This window comes from Theropithecus gelada, chromosome 1, assembly GCF_003255815.1.
Source record: "Theropithecus gelada isolate Dixy chromosome 1, Tgel_1.0, whole genome shotgun sequence".
Taxonomy (NCBI): Eukaryota; Metazoa; Chordata; class Mammalia; order Primates; family Cercopithecidae; genus Theropithecus; species Theropithecus gelada.
The window spans coordinates 80,238,890-80,254,729 of NC_037668.1; the positions used below are offsets into that span (position 1 = coordinate 80,238,890).

The window sequence follows — 15,840 nt, forward strand, 5'->3', positions numbered from 1 at the left end:
AAGGACACACACAAAGCTCAGTTCTTGAGCTGTGCTTAGGCAATACTATAGTGATCAGTAAGCTAAATGTATTTGCTTCACTTCTAACCTTTTTTAAAAGTGATCTTGAGGAATGCTTTGTTGATCTTGAATTAATGCTTCAAAAAGGGGGTGGGGGAAGATGGGGTATTTCTAAGAAATGTAGAACATTTCAGTTTTGAATATTAAATCTATTACAACTACAGACCCCTTCATAGTCTCCATCCATTCAAAAATACAAAGCCAAAGGAGAATTTCTTGGAAAAAACTAAGGAAGTCCCCCCAGGTAACCAGCTGAAGAGGATGAAGAGGAAAGGCTTTCCCTGCCCTCAAGAGGGAAGCCACAGCAGCCGTTTGTCACATTACTGCTACCCTGGCTTTTACAAAGTGACAGGGATCAGGACTTTTGTTTAGGACTTTGATGGATACTCTGTAGTTGAGTATGAAATCCCTACAATGAGTTAGAGTTAGTTTCCTAAATAAATAAACATGGCTACATAAAATTTTATATATATATTTTTTTTTCTTCCAGTTAACAGTCTTTTTTCTTGGGTGGGTGGACCAAACCCAAGATCCAACCTTCCCCTTACTTCCCACCAAGTAGTACCAAAAACAACTTTCCTCCTCCACTAAGTCCTTAGGGAAGCAGGAAGGCTAGTGCAGCAGCTGTCAGGGATAAAGGCACAGGCAGAGCTGGGGTGATGGAGTTGTCTGGGACAGGCTACTACTAGCCCACTGGAGTCACGGAACCCTGACCCCACCCTCAGCAGGGGAGGTTCCCGGTCACCCTCAAGTTCTCCCATCCCAGTTATATCTTTTAAAGGCACATCTAGAAGTGGTGCAACTGGAGGCAGGTGTAAGCTATACACAGTTGCCACGCAGGGGTTAAGGGGCTGCAGGACTCCATGGCACAGAGGAACGAAGGTGTCCTTGCCCTCATCCAGACTGGGGGCAGGGGGAGACAGCAGGGAGATGGGCTCCTGGAACCCAGCCTGTTTCTGTAGAGGCCCCGGAGGGGCCAACAGGAAAGACCAGGGTTGTGGTCAGTAGTGCACGTGCTTAACAGTTCTTTGGTGCTTGGGTAGCAGCATCTCTCTTATGTACAAAGGCTTCTGAAGCCAGCAAAGCTGGGGAAGTCAACTCCTGCACAGTCGCGGCCTGACTCCTCTCCTGGTGCTGGCCATCGGCTACACAGGGGTGCAAAGCACAAGAAGTCAGTCTAAACTGCAGTGAAAACAGAAAGATTTTAGAAAGGGTTTCCTGAAGACAGTTAAACCCTGGAAGGTTACCTTCTCTCCCCAGTTCTACTGAGGAACATCAGAAACTCAGCCCATAAGCCCTACCCAACAGTTTGGCCTCTTGGTCTTTCTCATAGATGAGAAACTCCTAGGTTTTCTCTCCAGATATGAGTTGAATAGTTAAGTAAAAGAAGGGGGCAAAAGTTCTAAAGGCCCAGAGAACTGCCCACCTCACAAGCCCCTGGGCTCCAGAACCAGCCAGTTCTCCGTGACCATCTGCACATCCTGGCCACTCAGAGGCTCCCGCAGCCTCACCTTCACTTCCAGCTTCCCCCCGGTGGGCTTCCTTCCATCCAGGACCTGTGAGGACCACAGAGAGGGAGATGGTAACTAAGGGGACAGAGATGGGGAATAGGCAGGTCCCTACATTCCCAGGAAAGAAGTGAGAGGAGCTAAGATGTCCTGTGGCATGAACACAGGAGTCTCCATTCATGACAACCCTACCCTCCCAGTATTTGGAGGAAGTGGTGGTGGTTTTAGGTGAGTCTTATTTAAAAAGTAATAAATAAATCTAGACAAGCATGCTAGAGCTCTGTTCATTTTCTCCTCAATCCCCACGGCAACTTCTGGAAGAAACATTGGTTGAAGAAGCAGCCTTCCACTGACCTAAACCCTCACTTCACAAATGGCCAAGACAGAGAAGCAGATGCCTCTATGTGGCAAAGTCAGCACTGGAACCCCATGCCCAGGGTTTCTTCCCATTCACCACACTACTCCCTCTTCTGGGCAGAAGATGGGGCAGTCAGGGTACAAAGCAGTACAACAGGCCCAAGAAGTCCAATCACCCTCAGTGGCTCCAATAGAGACCAGGGCCCACTTAAGAACAACTTCCCCAGGCAGGCAGTAGGGGTAGGTGTGCTGCAGTGGGAGGAGCCTCAGCCTACACAGGTTATCAGTAAGGAGCTGGTCATGGCTCTGCCAAGACACACCATATGAGCTTACAGAACCCCCTTTCCTCTTGGACCTGAGTTTCCTCATTTGTCAGAGGCAAGGTCGTATAGTCCTTGCCTGTGGAATCCACTGAGTTCATGGAAACAAGGAGGCTGCCTTCTGCTGGGTCCCTCTATGAGATTTCTCAGACCTTCTGAACCTCTCCATCTGTGAAATGAGGATTCCACCTACTCTAAGCACACTTGTGGAGAATTTCAAATTAAGTAATGAGCACAAAAACCTACAACAAGGTGTGGTGTTCAGTGCATACCGGCTCTTGTCGTACCAACCCCTTTGGCTTGCCCACACCCCAGTCCCTACCTCCACAATTTCTCTGATCTCACACTCATTCTCCAGCCGCTCCAGTTTCAGGTGTGCTGTGCCAACCAGTTTGTCGCTTCTGAAGAAGGACCTGGGGAGCCAAGAAGCAGCAGAGGATTGGACTGGGCAGGGAAGGCAGGAATGTGCTGGCTGAGCTCATGCAGGGGCAGCAGTGACAAATGCTTTTCCCTCCTCCCAGCCCGCGTGGCAGTGTGACCGATGGGAGCCTCACCCTTTGTGGAAAATCTCAAACTTGATGCCTTTGCTCTGGATCACCCTCTTGAAGCCCCGGTGGTTTCGGTTGATGTTTAGTTTGAAGAGTTGATCAAATTCTGGCAAAGGGGGAGAAAGCAAGGAGGGGCTTGGCTCTCGGGATTTCCTGAGGAAGTGGAAATGGAGGCCCAGGGCTGGCTGCCTTCCCCCGATCTCTCCACCTGCATTTTGGGGTGACTGCCTCCAAAGGGTGGTAGAGCATCGAGGTCCTGGCCTTGGAAGTGAGTTTTTGTACTCTTTTTAGACATAGATTATAACAAAGTAGGAAAGACTTGGAATTGGGATACAGAATTCCCGGGTTCATATCCCATTTCTACCACTTCCTTGCCATGAGGCCCCAGGCAAGTCCCTGTACCTCTGCGCATTTGTCCAACTACAGAAGAGGCATGTTAACAGCACCTTTATCTCCCAAGCGGGGTGGATCGAGTAAGGGCATAGATGGGAACCCACTCTGGAAACACCAGTGCTGCCCCCACACTCTGAGAGAGAGGAGAAAGAGGCCCACATGTGGCCCTCACCTGGAGAATTTGTGTTCTTCACCACAGCTGTTTTGCTTTTTTGAGCTTGGTCCTAAGCAGTGAGGAGGGAGAAGTCAGGACAGCGTATAAACACAGAGGCACACAGGGCAAGCACTGCAGCCAGGCCTCCCAGGGATGGGAAGAAAGTGAGCACAGGGTCCTGGAATGCAAGGCGGGTTTCAGAGGATCCTACTTCTACCTGAAGCTCACCGAGTTAGGATAGTGAAACTCAAACCGCACAAAAGCATCCAGGTCATCCGGAGTCACCCCTGGGAAGGAGAAAAGGGAGTCAAGTCAGAGGGAGTGGCCAGGAGCCTAGCACTTGGGGTGGAGTGTCCGGGCAAGAGCCTCCTGGAGTAGGGGCGGCCCTAGGGTTACCTGGAGGGGCTGGGAGGTTCATTCCCCGGACAATGATCAGATGCATTTCTGTGCTGTTGAGTTCGGAGAAGATCCTAGAGCCAAGAGGGAAGGAGAAAATGCTCAAAGTGAAAGACAGTGGTGGAACAAGGTTCCTTCTTCCAGGGCCTGTATGCTCAGCTGGGTGGTGACAGGAGGGAGGGAAGGCAGAGCTGGTATGCAGACCTTGGTCACTGACTTCTGGTCCAGAGCTCTTTCCACAGCACCTAGACAGCTGTGCGCTCTTCACTGGCATGCACCCTGTCCTACTCCTCAGCAGCCCCAGTGCCCACAGGGGGGCTAGGCTTGGCAAGCCTCACTAAAGGGGTAGAAGTCTCTGGCCTGGGCTCCCAGCCTCCTGCCCCTCCCTGCCTGGAGCCCCTGTTTCCCTAGGCCTTGGTACCTCACAGTCTGGAATGTCTTCAACTCAAAGTGGTGGCTGGGAGGGTCGAGGCCCTGAGCCTGGGCCAGCTGCAGGATCTCCAGCTGTTTCCTGCGGTCCTGAGCAAGCTTCTCAAATCTGACAGGGATGGGTACGTCAGCATGATGATGGATTTTCTGCTCCCCACCCCAGGTGCCCAGCCCCAGCCCTTGCACTTACCGGGTGGTCTCAGCCACGTTGCCCTGGTGCATGAACTGCTTGGAGAACAGGAGGCACTTCTGAAAACAGAGGCCCAGAGTGACTCCTGAGCCCAGAGCAGGACCTGCCTCGGTTGGCATTCAAGGGTAGACTTCTTAAAGTTTCAACCTTCCTCTGTAGCCTAACCTCTCTCCTCCCATAACACAACCCCAAGGGCACTACTCCCAAGTCCCATCAGGTTTCTCTGCCTACACTTTTGCCATTTTCTCTTCTGAGGTCAGCCATTCCCCAAATTAGCAACTCCTTCCATCAAAACCTAATTCAAACATCCCCTCAGAAGGCAGCCTTTCCAGAACAGGTGGCAGTTCAGATAGATACACACATAAACATACACGCACATCACAATGTTCTTTCCCTCTTCTCTATTGTTTGAACTCTGTACCACCCTGAAAGAGGGGTATTATCACCCCATCTCACAGATGAGGAAAATATAGTTCAGAGAGGGAAGTGCCTTGCCCAAGTTACACAGCAAGTAAGTGGAAGAGGTAAGAATTTGAGTCCAGGGCCGTGTGGTCTGAGCTCCAGGCCTTCTTCCATGGGGAGGCTGTGGGCACAGAGGGGAGGAACAGACGAGGGGCCTGCTGACCTCTTGTTGCTCCAGAAGCATTTTTTGCAGCTGGGCATACACCTCCTCCACCTTCTGGGAGAGTCGCAGGTCCTCGTGGTGGATGAGGATGAAGTCACCCTCCTCATCCGTCAAGGGTGAAGGCACCTACCCAGGTCACAAGGCCCCTCGGGCCCCAAGAGTCAGATTACTCCTCTACCAAGTCCAACAAAGGCAGGAACCCAAACTAAACAATTCCTCAGCTTCTACTACAGTCCACTGATGACAACTCATCGCCTCCCATTCTATCCCAAGATAACACTCTTGCCTCTCATGGCCTGGCCCAGCCTTGTCATCTCTGACCACGGGCAGCCCACCTTCCCTTCTCCTGGTTTCCTTTGGGGCCGTGAGTTAGAGGGGTATAAGCAAAAGGCTCTTTCCCAGCTGTCATCATGTCCTGTCCAAACCCCACTTCATCCCAGAAGCTGCCCTCGTTCACAGCCTGTCAAGCCTGCCAGTCACCTTCTCCGCCTGAGAAGTCCTGGTGGTTAACCAGGTGGGACTCACCTTGGACAGATCAACAGGTCTGCCAGCTCGGGCCTGGATGATCTGAGCCTCAAGACATTTGGCCACCCGCAGATGGGCTTTGGCCTGCTCCAGGTCCTGGCTTCGCTTGGCCTGTAGGGCTGCCCGCTGGTACTGCAGTTTCCGTGCCTCCAGCAGTGCCAGCTGCTCCCGCACTGAAGGGAGAAGGCTACTGGTTAGGGCCACACCTGCCCTCCCTAGGCCCTCAGTTCTTTACCCTGCTTGTCCCCAACTCACCAGATGGACTAGGTGACTCCTTAGAACTTGAGGCCTTGGGCTCAGGCAGGGGCTGAGATGAAGGGACCGCGGGCCGTGCAGGTTTCTTGGCCACTGGGGCCTGTGCTGGGGGCTCACCCTGCAGGTGCCCAGGAGGCTGTTAGGAGGGGATCTGTTCCCCAGCATGGCCAAGGTGGCTCCCAGACTTGCTTGGGCTATCTTCCTAACACTGTACTAAATCACTGTGTGACCTGAGATGGGTGGCTTCTCTTCCTGGGCCCTAAAAGATCTGAGAGCTAGAAGCAGCCTCAGAAGCTCTCACATCTAACCTCCCCAACAGGAGACAGACTGCAGGATAATGGGGACAGAGCCGGAGCTCTGGGTTCAGAAAGACCTTGGTTTGAATCCTAGCTCTGCTATTTCCTAGCTGGGTGTCCTTGGACAAGTTTTTTCTCTGTACAGTGGAGAAAAGAATATGTACCTTATTGGGCTTGTTAGTATGGACAACAGGGTCTGGGTTTACCCCTCACCTGCTATTCTCCCCGCCAGCCCTGAAGTCGATCCCTCAGCCAAACCTCGTCCTCGTCTTCATCAGCTGGGCCTGTATCCTCTGCGGAGGCCAGTTTCTCTGCAGCTGCCAATGTCGCTGCCACTGAGTCCTCTTCAACACCCATAGTGGGCTCCAGGCCAGGGATAGGGGGAAATCCTGTGGGAAAGAGACAGCATGGGAGGGGCAGGGAGCAGCCTCAGAGCAGCACAGAGCTACCCAGGGCTCTGTCTGGGGCATGGCTCTGCTGAGCATGGCTGGGATGGATGGCTCCACAGTGGGAAGGCAGATGCATGAGAAGTCATCCCCACTGGCTGTCCCCCATTCCCTTCTTGCCCAGGGACCACCTCCTCACAGCACCCCTAGGCCATGCCCCACTCACCTGGAGGAACAGGCAACTCAGCAAAGTTGACTTTCCGTCCTGCTCGGTGTGCTCGAATAGCATCTTGATATTGCTGCAAGGGAAGGAAGGGAGGGGCCTGTGGTTGGCAGCAGCCCATAGGCCCCCTGCCCAACATGACACACAGTGGGGCAAGGAGACGGAGACTGGTGGGAAGACAGCAGCCCTGGGAGAAAAAAAGATCCTTGAGGCAGCAAGAGCCCCAGAGAGACAAAGAGATGAAGGTTCAGAAAAGATGAGGACTAGCCAGAGGACCAGGGAGACAGAGCACCCAGCCAGGGAAGAGGCCAGCACAGGCAGGGGCTGCACAGCCGCGGGCCCACCTTGGCAATGCGCTCATGCATCCGAGCCTTGCGCTCATCCCCACCACTCCGGGCCTGGATGCCTGCCTCGCGGTACTTGTTCAGCCTTTGCTGCAGGGCATCCAGCACTGTCTGTGACTCTGTAGGGGCCACTTGAAGGAAAGAAGGAAGAAGTGGGCATCAGCTCAGCCTGCCCCCCAATGCCTGCAGGTCCCCACACCACAGTCCCACCATCCTGCCCTACCTGGGGTTGCTGGGATGTCAGGGGCCATCACTGGCTGCACTCGCTCCACAGCTGGGGGAATGACTGAGGGTGCTGTGGGAGCCTGAGACGGCTGCCGGGGCTTCAGATCTGGGGGACCCAGAGTAGAAGTGTAGGTGGGAGGGCCTGGTCAGCCCCAGGCCTGCTACTCCTCCCCAACCCCACCCCAGCCTGAGCAGATACATACTGACCCTCAGGTGCCGGAGGCATGGCACTCAGATCCACGGGCTGCCCCTTCTCCAGGGCCTCCAGGACAGCACCGAATCTCTGCAGAAGTTGGAAAAGCAGGTGTGGGCAAAAGCCGGGGGACTCCAAGAGCCTTGGCTGAAACAACCCCCACTCAGGCCAATCTCACTCAATCTCAGTCTAGCTCCCTTTCTGAGCCTCAGTTTTCCCCATCTATAAAATGAGGGTGGGTGGCCTGAGCCAGATGCCATACCTTCCCAATCCTCATGAGCTCTCGCGCACGGTCTAGCTCGCCAGCCCGCTTGGCACTGAGGGCAGCCACTTTGTACTCTCTCTGTCGGGATGACAGCAGGGCCCGTGGGTCTGGGTCTGAGTCTGAAATGGGCTGGGCAGAAACGCCAGGGAGGCTGGTCTCAGGTTGGGAGGGGTTGTCTATAAGGAAGCAAACAGTCCCCAGAGAGCACATGAGCGTCACAGAAGAAGGTGCCCATGGACCTCACTGGCCTGAGGATGTCCTGGGGAGGATGTGACCAATGGTAATGAACAGTGGTGGCAGGTTGGGGAGACAGGCTGTGGGCTATGACCCCAGGAACTAGACCAGGATTTGGGCATCTGCAGATACCTGACTCCAAGGCAGGGGGAGCTGGAGGGTCTGCCTCAGGGCTCCTGTTGGCTGGTTCCTGGGGGACCAGGGGCCGCTTTCCTAAGGCCACTGGAGGTGGGATCTCATCCTCATTGATCTTTCTGCCTCTCCTCACAGCGGCTAGCTGCGACTCCAAGGTCTGAGGGAGAGAACTGGTCCAGAAACTCAGCCAGCCATCTTAGCCCAGACCCTGCTCCAAGACAGGCCAGGGGTGGCTCCCCCACCCCCAAAGTCTGGTGAGGTGACCTCCCCTCCACTGGTGCAATCTCCACCAGCCGCCTTCCATGAAGTCCCCTCCCCTGCCCTGCTCCCAGCCTAGCCCGACTCACCTTCAGGCCGCGCTCACAGCGCCTAGCTTTGGCGGCTTCGCCTGCCTCTTTGGCGCTGGCCGCAGCCTCTTGGTAGTTGCGAATTCGTTCCTCCAGCAAAGTGTGTAGCCCCTGAGATGCTCCGGCCTATGAACAATTCGGTTAAGGGCCTGGCCACTCCAGGGCCTGCTAGGCCTACCATTCTCCCTCTGCGGAAGCTGCCCCCAGAAGATGGAGCTCTGGGACTCCAGGAGAAAGAAGAGCCTAAAAGCCTCAAGGCAGGAAGCAAAGGCTCACTGGAGAGGCCAGAGGCCATGGCAGAGGCAAATACAGAGCCCCAGTTGGTGGAAGCCAGGAAATGGCTCCCGGGGGTGGTCTGGGAGAACAGAGAGGCCTTTGAGACTGGCAGCCACGGAGGAGTTTCTTGTGCTCAGTTTCTGCTTGGGGCGGCTGCTGGAGGAGGGTCCTGGAAAGGGTGACTGCGGCCTTGCCGTGCAGGCCAGGCCACACACGTGTTATGTCTGGGCACACAGGAGCATCAGAGGCACAGGGGCCCTCCGCCAGAACCCACCTGAGCTGCTGGGGCTGAAGCTGTCAGGACAGCTGTCTGCACTGGAGGTTCAGTGTCTTCTAGGCCCTTCTCCTCCTCAGAGCCGCCTGGGCCAGCTGCCTCATTACCATCCAGGGGCTCAGTCTCCTCGTCCACACCTAAGACCTCCTGCAGCTCCGTCTAGGGAGACAAAACACAGCCCAGGAGCTTGGGAGCCTCAAGACCATACCCACGACATGACCTGAGAGTAAAGGACCCTTTCTCCCAGCGATATTCCCTAACATCAGTCACTGTGCCTCAGTCCCCTTCACCAAAACATTTCTTTAATCTGACCAAGGATAGCCTCGAAAACAGTAATTACTCCAAATCTGAGAATTCTCAACTGCAGAGCTTAGACCAGAAGTTAGACACACGCCACCCATTGTACGGCCAGGAGGGGCAAGCACTCACTCAGAGTCAGAGAACAGAGGGGCACCCCCAGCCTCTCTCCACTGCCCTCTCCTCCACCAGGCCCAAGCTTGCCTCAGAGCCCTGGGATACCAGCCTGGCAGACACACCAGCAGCTCTGCATCTTCCTCCAGCCCTTCCTCCTCCTCCTCCTCCTCCACATCCCGCATACAGTCTGCTGCCAACTTCTCGATGTGGGCCATGGGCAGGGGGGCTGGGGGAAGAAGGTCACAGCAGGTCAGCACAGCACAGGTAAGGTCGGGGATGAGTAAAGGAGGGGCTTGGTAGATCCACCCAGACAGAAATCCCCTTTCCCTCCCACGGCAGAGGCCCACCTGGAAAACTGCTCTTCCTCTAGACCTAGTTCAAAAGACTCTCAACAGGGAACCCTTCCTCGGCCCCCCACCAAGCAACAAGCTGCTCCTTTCTCTGCACCTCCACCTACAGTAGCCTGACATAGACATGACCATCCACTCTCTCCAACTTCCAACCACACCTTTCACGTCTGAAAAGATTTTCAAAGTCCAATTGAGCTTCACAACAAATCTGCAAGATGGATAATATCCCCTTTTCATATACTGAATAAACAGAAACTTCCAACATTAGTTTTCCTATCACTGCAATCCTAGTAAGTGGCAGAGCTAGGATTCAAACCTAGGCTTGTGCCACCCCAAGGCAGGAGCAGCGAGCCCCTTCCTAGGTCCTCCCATTATCCTCAGCTCAGGGACATACAGAATGGTGGGGATGGGCGGGGGAATTCTCTGAGGGTTCCTGGTGAAAAGAGAGGAAGATTTAGACCTCCTAATCCTCCCAGGCCTAAAGTCTCTGTTCTCATCTGGGCTGTGGAGGGAGATTTCACTTAACTCACTGGACACAATTTCTATGTACTTCCTATGTACCCAGTTCAGTCTGTGCAACTGGGCCCCTACCCTACACCAGTACCGTGGCTAGGGCTAAGGATGGGGACCTGAGTCAGTCTGAGAAACACATTTGTCCACAATGGGGAGGGGCCAGCCCAGGCCATGACACAAGGTGGGGAAGCAAGGTGAGGCCGCCTCTTGGAGGGAGTGCTGCAGAAGGTACATGGGTATTGGAAGGACCAGGGGATCTGGCTGGCTCCCTCCAGCTGCAAGGGAACCCCTCTACCATCTTGTCCCAGCCTGTGCCCATCTTGTCCCAGCACCAAGCCCAGCCCTGTGTCCAAACTCACCCTGCCCCTTGGGTGCTGGCTTCTTGCCTGTAGTTTGTGCTTCCCCTGTGAGAGCCAACAGCTCAGCCTCCAGGTCCTCATCATCTTCAGCCTCATCTATGCCCAGCAGCATGTCCTCAGGGCCAAACTCCATAAACAGCCCCATCTGAGAGCAGAGCAGGACTCTCAGGAACCACACAACAAGGAGGGTAGAGCCCAGCTCCAGAGCCAGACTTGGGACTCTCCATGTCCCCATCAGTGGCTCCTTCAGCCTGTGAGGCCCAATGTGCAGAAAGAAACTGAGGCCTGCAACATTACTCCTTGAGAAACCTTCCTAGGGACTCAACAAAAAACCCAGCAAGGCCACACTGAAACTGAGACAGTCTTGTGAGAGAGTCAGAATTTAAAACACACTACCATTATTACGACTAACAGCAATAGCTGCCATGCACTGTTCTTAGTGTTCTTTGTGATTATCTTAACTATCTCAGGTAATTCTCACAATTCTGAGAAGATCCTATATTTTAAAACTCTGGTAAAACATATACAATATGAAATTTATCATCTTAACCACTGTTAAGGGTGAGTTCAATGGCATAAGGACATTCACACTATCCTGCTACCATCGCCATCATCCACCCACAGAACTCTTTTCATGTTGTAAAACAAACTTTCTACCCATTAAACATTAACCCCCCTTCCTCCCCTCCTTCCAGCCTCTGGTAAGCACCATTCTTCTGTTTCCATGAATCTGACTACTGTAGGTAGAGGTACATCCTTTTTTTTTTTTTTTTCCTGAGACAGAGTCTGGCTCTGTTGCCCAGGCTAGAGTGCAGCGGTGCTATCTTGGCTCACTGCAACCTCTGCCTCCCGGGTTTAAGCGATTCTCCTGCCTCAGCCTCCCAAGTAGCTGGGAATACAGGCACATGCCACCACACCAGCTAATTTTTGTATTTTTAGTAGAGATGGGGTTTCACTATGTTGGCCAGGCTGGTCTCAAACTCCTGACCTCAGGTGATCCACCCGCCTCAGCCTCCCAAAGTGCTGGGATTACAAGCGTGAGCCACGGTGCCCAGCTCACATTCTGTCTTTATCCCAATGTTCAGATGAAACTGAGAGTCTTGTGAGACAGTCAGAATTTAAAACAAGCTCTTTGCGACTTGAGTCTATGCCCTTTACCCCACCTCCTTTCTTACCTTTTTAAAGACAGTAAAAATGGACTAAGAAATCTCAAGACGTAGGCCCAGAAGAAATAAAGGAAGAAAATTGGTGAGGAAACCCCCCTGTTCTTCCACTTGGGGCACAGCCATCTGTTCCTAGGCAGTGAAATCCTCCCACTGACTACCGCCCTCACACCCTGGCATCCCTCACTAACAAGCAAAGTTGTGACCCTATCTGAGGAACCCATGAGAGCACAGAGGTCCCATCAGAACATCCTAAACTTTGGTGATTCCTGAACCCTCTCCCCACTTGTGTGTGGCAGGGACTAGTAGGAGGGTGCCTAAGGGCTCTGCCACCTCCAGGAGACACTGCTCCAAGTCTCTGAACTAATGGGGGAACTACATGTGATCCAGTTTGCCTAAGCTGTCTAGGGACTCCCATCCCCAAACCGACCCAGTAGCCTAGAAGGCTAAGTTCCATACCTGCTTGGCAGCGGCCACCCCTTGGCCTCTGGCCTGAGGGCCCTTCCGAGGTCTTGGCCCTGGCATCGTGGCAGCCTAGATACCTATGGAATAGTTACAGAGATTCAGGCTGGAGTAGCCCATAAGCCCCGCCCCCAACAGTGCTACCTGTGGTAAGGTGTGGATAGTAAACTCCCAAGGAAGGCAATGCTGAACACCAAAGGATGGATTACCTTTAATTAAAGCACTGAAGCAGCACAGGCCATGGGAGGGATGGGTATCACCTGTCAACGGGTTTACTGGGGAGTGTTCTGAACGGACTCAAATTTAAAAAGCACATTCAGGAAGTACTCTAGGTTCAGGGTGGGTGGAAGGCTGGGTAGAATTCAGAAAGGTTCTAAAGCTGTGTTTATGGAAGCTACAGCTGGCTATTTAATTTTAAATTGCAATGAATTAAAATGAAATAAAGCTAAAAATCCAGTCCATCAGCCACAAGACACATTCCAAGTGCTTAACAGCCATATGTGGCAAGGGGCTATGACCAGACAGCACACACACAGAACATTTTCATCATCCAAGGACACTTCATCAAAGTTCCATCTCACAGCTGTGCTCTGGAGAAAGCTGTCCCAGCATTCTGATTCCCATAAAGATCTCACAGTCATTCACAGGACCTCCTGCGTCAGACTTTGTGATGGGCACTGGGAGCGCAGGAATGAATCTAAGACGGTCTCAGCCCTCAAGGACCATGTATATGGTGGAGATGGACTACACGGGGTTGCCCCAGGGGCTATGGGTGCCCTGAGGTGACCCCTTCTTCAGCACTGGGAGAAAAGCCGCCTCCTTCGAGGCGGTGATGCCTGGGCTGAGTCACGCAAATAAGTTGGAGGAAAGAGGGGAAGAGGATTCCTAGCCGAGGGAACACCTGATGGCTCTGAAGTGGGGAGCAGCTTGGCTCGTACAAGGGAACCTGAGGCCTGGTATGACTGGGGCATAAGCGGTGAGGCCTGAATGCACAAGCCGAGATGGAAGCGGCACAACATGAAAACCTCTAAGCCGAAAAGTGTTTGGGCATTTTTCTGAGGGCGCTGGGAAAGAAGTGGCAGGATCGGATCGGTGTTTCAGAAACCCCACTCTGGCGGCAAAGGGTAGGTGCACAGGAGGTAGGTGGTGAAGGCAGGAAGCCGGCGCATCTCGCCACAGCCCAGGCGGGGAGACCAGCTGACGGGCGTGGGGGCGGCGGGGAGCGGGCGGAGGAGCTGGCTGGCGCTCCGGGAGACTCTCAGTGTCAGATTTCGGGACTTAGGTGAGCGGCAGGGCCCCGGGAGTGACCCCGGCTCAGGTGAAAGCGAGGCCAGTCAGACACTCCAAGGCTGCGGCCCCGATGACAGAGCCAGGCCTCAGGAGAGATGGGCAACGGAGTCCGTAGGGGGAGGCGACACGGGACCCCCACTCCCGCGCTGCGGGACGCGCCGCCCTGCCCCGCCCGCGCCGCCTCCATCTCCCCCGCGGTCCCCCAGAGCTCCCCACGCCGAGGGGCGGGGACGCGGCATACCTCGCGGTGAATCCCAGCCAAACCCCGGCCTTCTCCCACCCGGCACCGCCCTGGGCTCCCGCTGGCCCTGGGCCGCAGCGGTAGCGACAGGAAGCGCCCGCCGGGGAGGCGTCTCGCGCGCAACACGTGACCCCACTAGCCGACGGCCGGCAGTGCGCATGTGCACAGCCCCCTCAGGCTCCGACAGGTGACACCAGGGCGGGGTTCGCAGTGCGCAGGCGCGTTCGGGCAGGTAGCGCGGGACAAGAGCGCTGGGCGGTTCCGCCCGGGCGTCCACTGGCAGGCTCAAATGAGGTCGCGGGGCCCAGCCCTCGCCCACTTGCAGCCTCTCCGCCGAGCCTCCTCCCTCACGCAGCCCAAGGCGCTGAGCGCTTGCTCGCTGGACCTACCCCGCCTTGAGCCCTGGCCCCGCCCCACCGAGCAAGAGGGCGGGGCCTACCCAAGCTCCGCCCCGGAAGCGAGACAGGGGCGGGGCTCGCCTGCTTGTCCATGTCCTTTAAGTCTGGGGAAGTGGAAATGGGGCCCACCATATTTTTCTTAATAATTCAGCACCTGAAAGTATCATTTTCTGGTCCGTTGAAAACTTCAGACAGGCAGAGCTCGCTGCACATCTTAAATAATTCAGAGAGTCTAACACTAAGTTCTCACTCGCATGCCCTGCTGTGCAATCAAATGGCATAAGGAGAGAAATGGAGTGTGCCCCTTTTCTGCCAAGCTTGTGTCAGTCACTTATCATAATGGAGCTTATACCAGTTCTCTATCCTGCAAGATGGACATCATCTCTAGAAGAAACGGAGGCTCAGAATTATTTGCCCAGGGAAATACAAAACCAACCTCTTTAACATCGGTAAATATGCTCTAGTCTAGTTTTCTAAGGAATGCAGGTTTCTCCCTGTGGCTTGCAGAGTCCAGTTAACAAGAGATTGAGCTCAGGAGTCCGAGACCAGCGTGGGCAACATGGTGAAACCCTGTCTCTACAAAAAATTACAAATATTAGCCGGGTGTGGTGGTGCGTGCCTGCAGTCCTACCTACTGGAGAGGCTGAGGCAGAAGAATCGCTTTAGCCCCGGAGGTCCAAGCTGCAATGAGCTGTCAGCTGCACTCCAATCCGGGTGACAGAGTGACACCCTGTCTCAAACTAAAACAAAAAAACCGAGAGAGGAGTAATGGGGAAGTGGCCAGATTCCCATCTAAAGTAACCACTTCGATTTTGGGGGGAAAGAGAAGGGCTTAAAAGGAAAATGTGATATGGGAAGCATGCAAGAATTGTACAGAGTACAACGTCTGTGTGTCTTGTTCTGGTGGCTATCTTGGGTCCCAGCCTACCTGGAGTGTGGGCTGGTCTCATCTCCACAATGGCCCCGCTGTTGACTAGCCAGCCACCTTGAAGTAATCTTTGGAATTTTGCAGCTCTGTCTCCAGGCTTGGTCTGTCTGTCTCAAGATTAGCCCTTGGAACTTCTAAGAAGGCAGATAATTAAATACTAGCATACAGTAAGATAAATGTGAAGGGAGTATATACAGTCAGAAAGGGAGGGATGTGGGATCTATTTTAAGGCTAAGGGAAAAGGCTTTTGCAGTTTGCTTCAAGGTTATATCTTGAAACCCAAGAGAAAGGAAAAAAAGTTTTAAAATGTATTTTAAACTGCTGGATTAGTTTCTTCTGTCTAAAACGTTGCCATCTCCCCTCCTGCCTATGCCTTGAACTTTTAAATTATGTTTCGTAGTTAGCGGTTTCAAAGATCTCCCAGTTTACTTGGACAAAGGGCTTTTCCATCTCCTGATTGCTTACCTTTTTTTTTTTTTTTTTTGAGACGGAGTCTCGCTCTGTCGCCCAGGCTGGAGTGCAGTGGCCGGATCTCAGCTCACTGCAAGCTCCGCCTCCCGGGTTTACGCCATTCTCCGGCCTCAGCCTCCCGAGTAGCTGGGACTACAGGCGCCCGCCATCTCGCCCGGCTATTTTTTGTATTTCTTAGTAGAGATGGGGTTTCACTGTGTTCGCCAGGATGGTCTCGATCTCCTGACCTCGTGATCCGCCCGTCTCGGCCTCCCAAAGTGCTGGGATTACAGGCTTGAGCCACCGCGCCCGGC

At 53.9% G+C, this 15,840-nt stretch overlaps 1 protein-coding gene across 3 annotated transcripts; it reads right to left on the minus strand.

Moving 5' to 3' along the window:
• Window positions 1-512: 512 nt before the first annotated feature.
• CC2D1B (coiled-coil and C2 domain containing 1B) lies at window positions 513-14,079 on the minus strand. Of its 3 annotated transcripts, none has more exons than XM_025392945.1 (25): window positions 13,751-14,079; window positions 12,217-12,299; window positions 10,595-10,739; window positions 9,495-9,598; window positions 8,959-9,117; window positions 8,409-8,534; window positions 8,059-8,218; window positions 7,690-7,868; window positions 7,442-7,517; window positions 7,233-7,340; window positions 7,010-7,140; window positions 6,669-6,741; window positions 6,315-6,445; window positions 5,761-5,878; window positions 5,506-5,678; window positions 4,981-5,106; window positions 4,356-4,414; window positions 4,158-4,274; window positions 3,737-3,810; window positions 3,569-3,627; window positions 3,359-3,410; window positions 2,800-2,899; window positions 2,568-2,658; window positions 1,572-1,616; window positions 513-1,205 (listed from the first exon to the last, which is right to left on the minus strand). In XM_025392945.1, exons 2-25 carry the CDS (start codon window positions 12,280-12,282, stop codon window positions 1,155-1,157), a joined length of 2,523 nt encoding a protein of 840 aa, XP_025248730.1. In that variant the 5' UTR covers window positions 12,283-12,299; window positions 13,751-14,079; the 3' UTR covers window positions 513-1,154. The 3 variants fall into 3 exon arrangements, with proteins under 3 accessions (XP_025248730.1, XP_025248729.1, XP_025248727.1); XM_025392944.1 differs by having other exon boundaries at window positions 1,487-1,616; XM_025392942.1 differs by having other exon boundaries at window positions 513-2,658.
• Window positions 14,080-15,840: the final 1,761 nt, after the last annotated feature.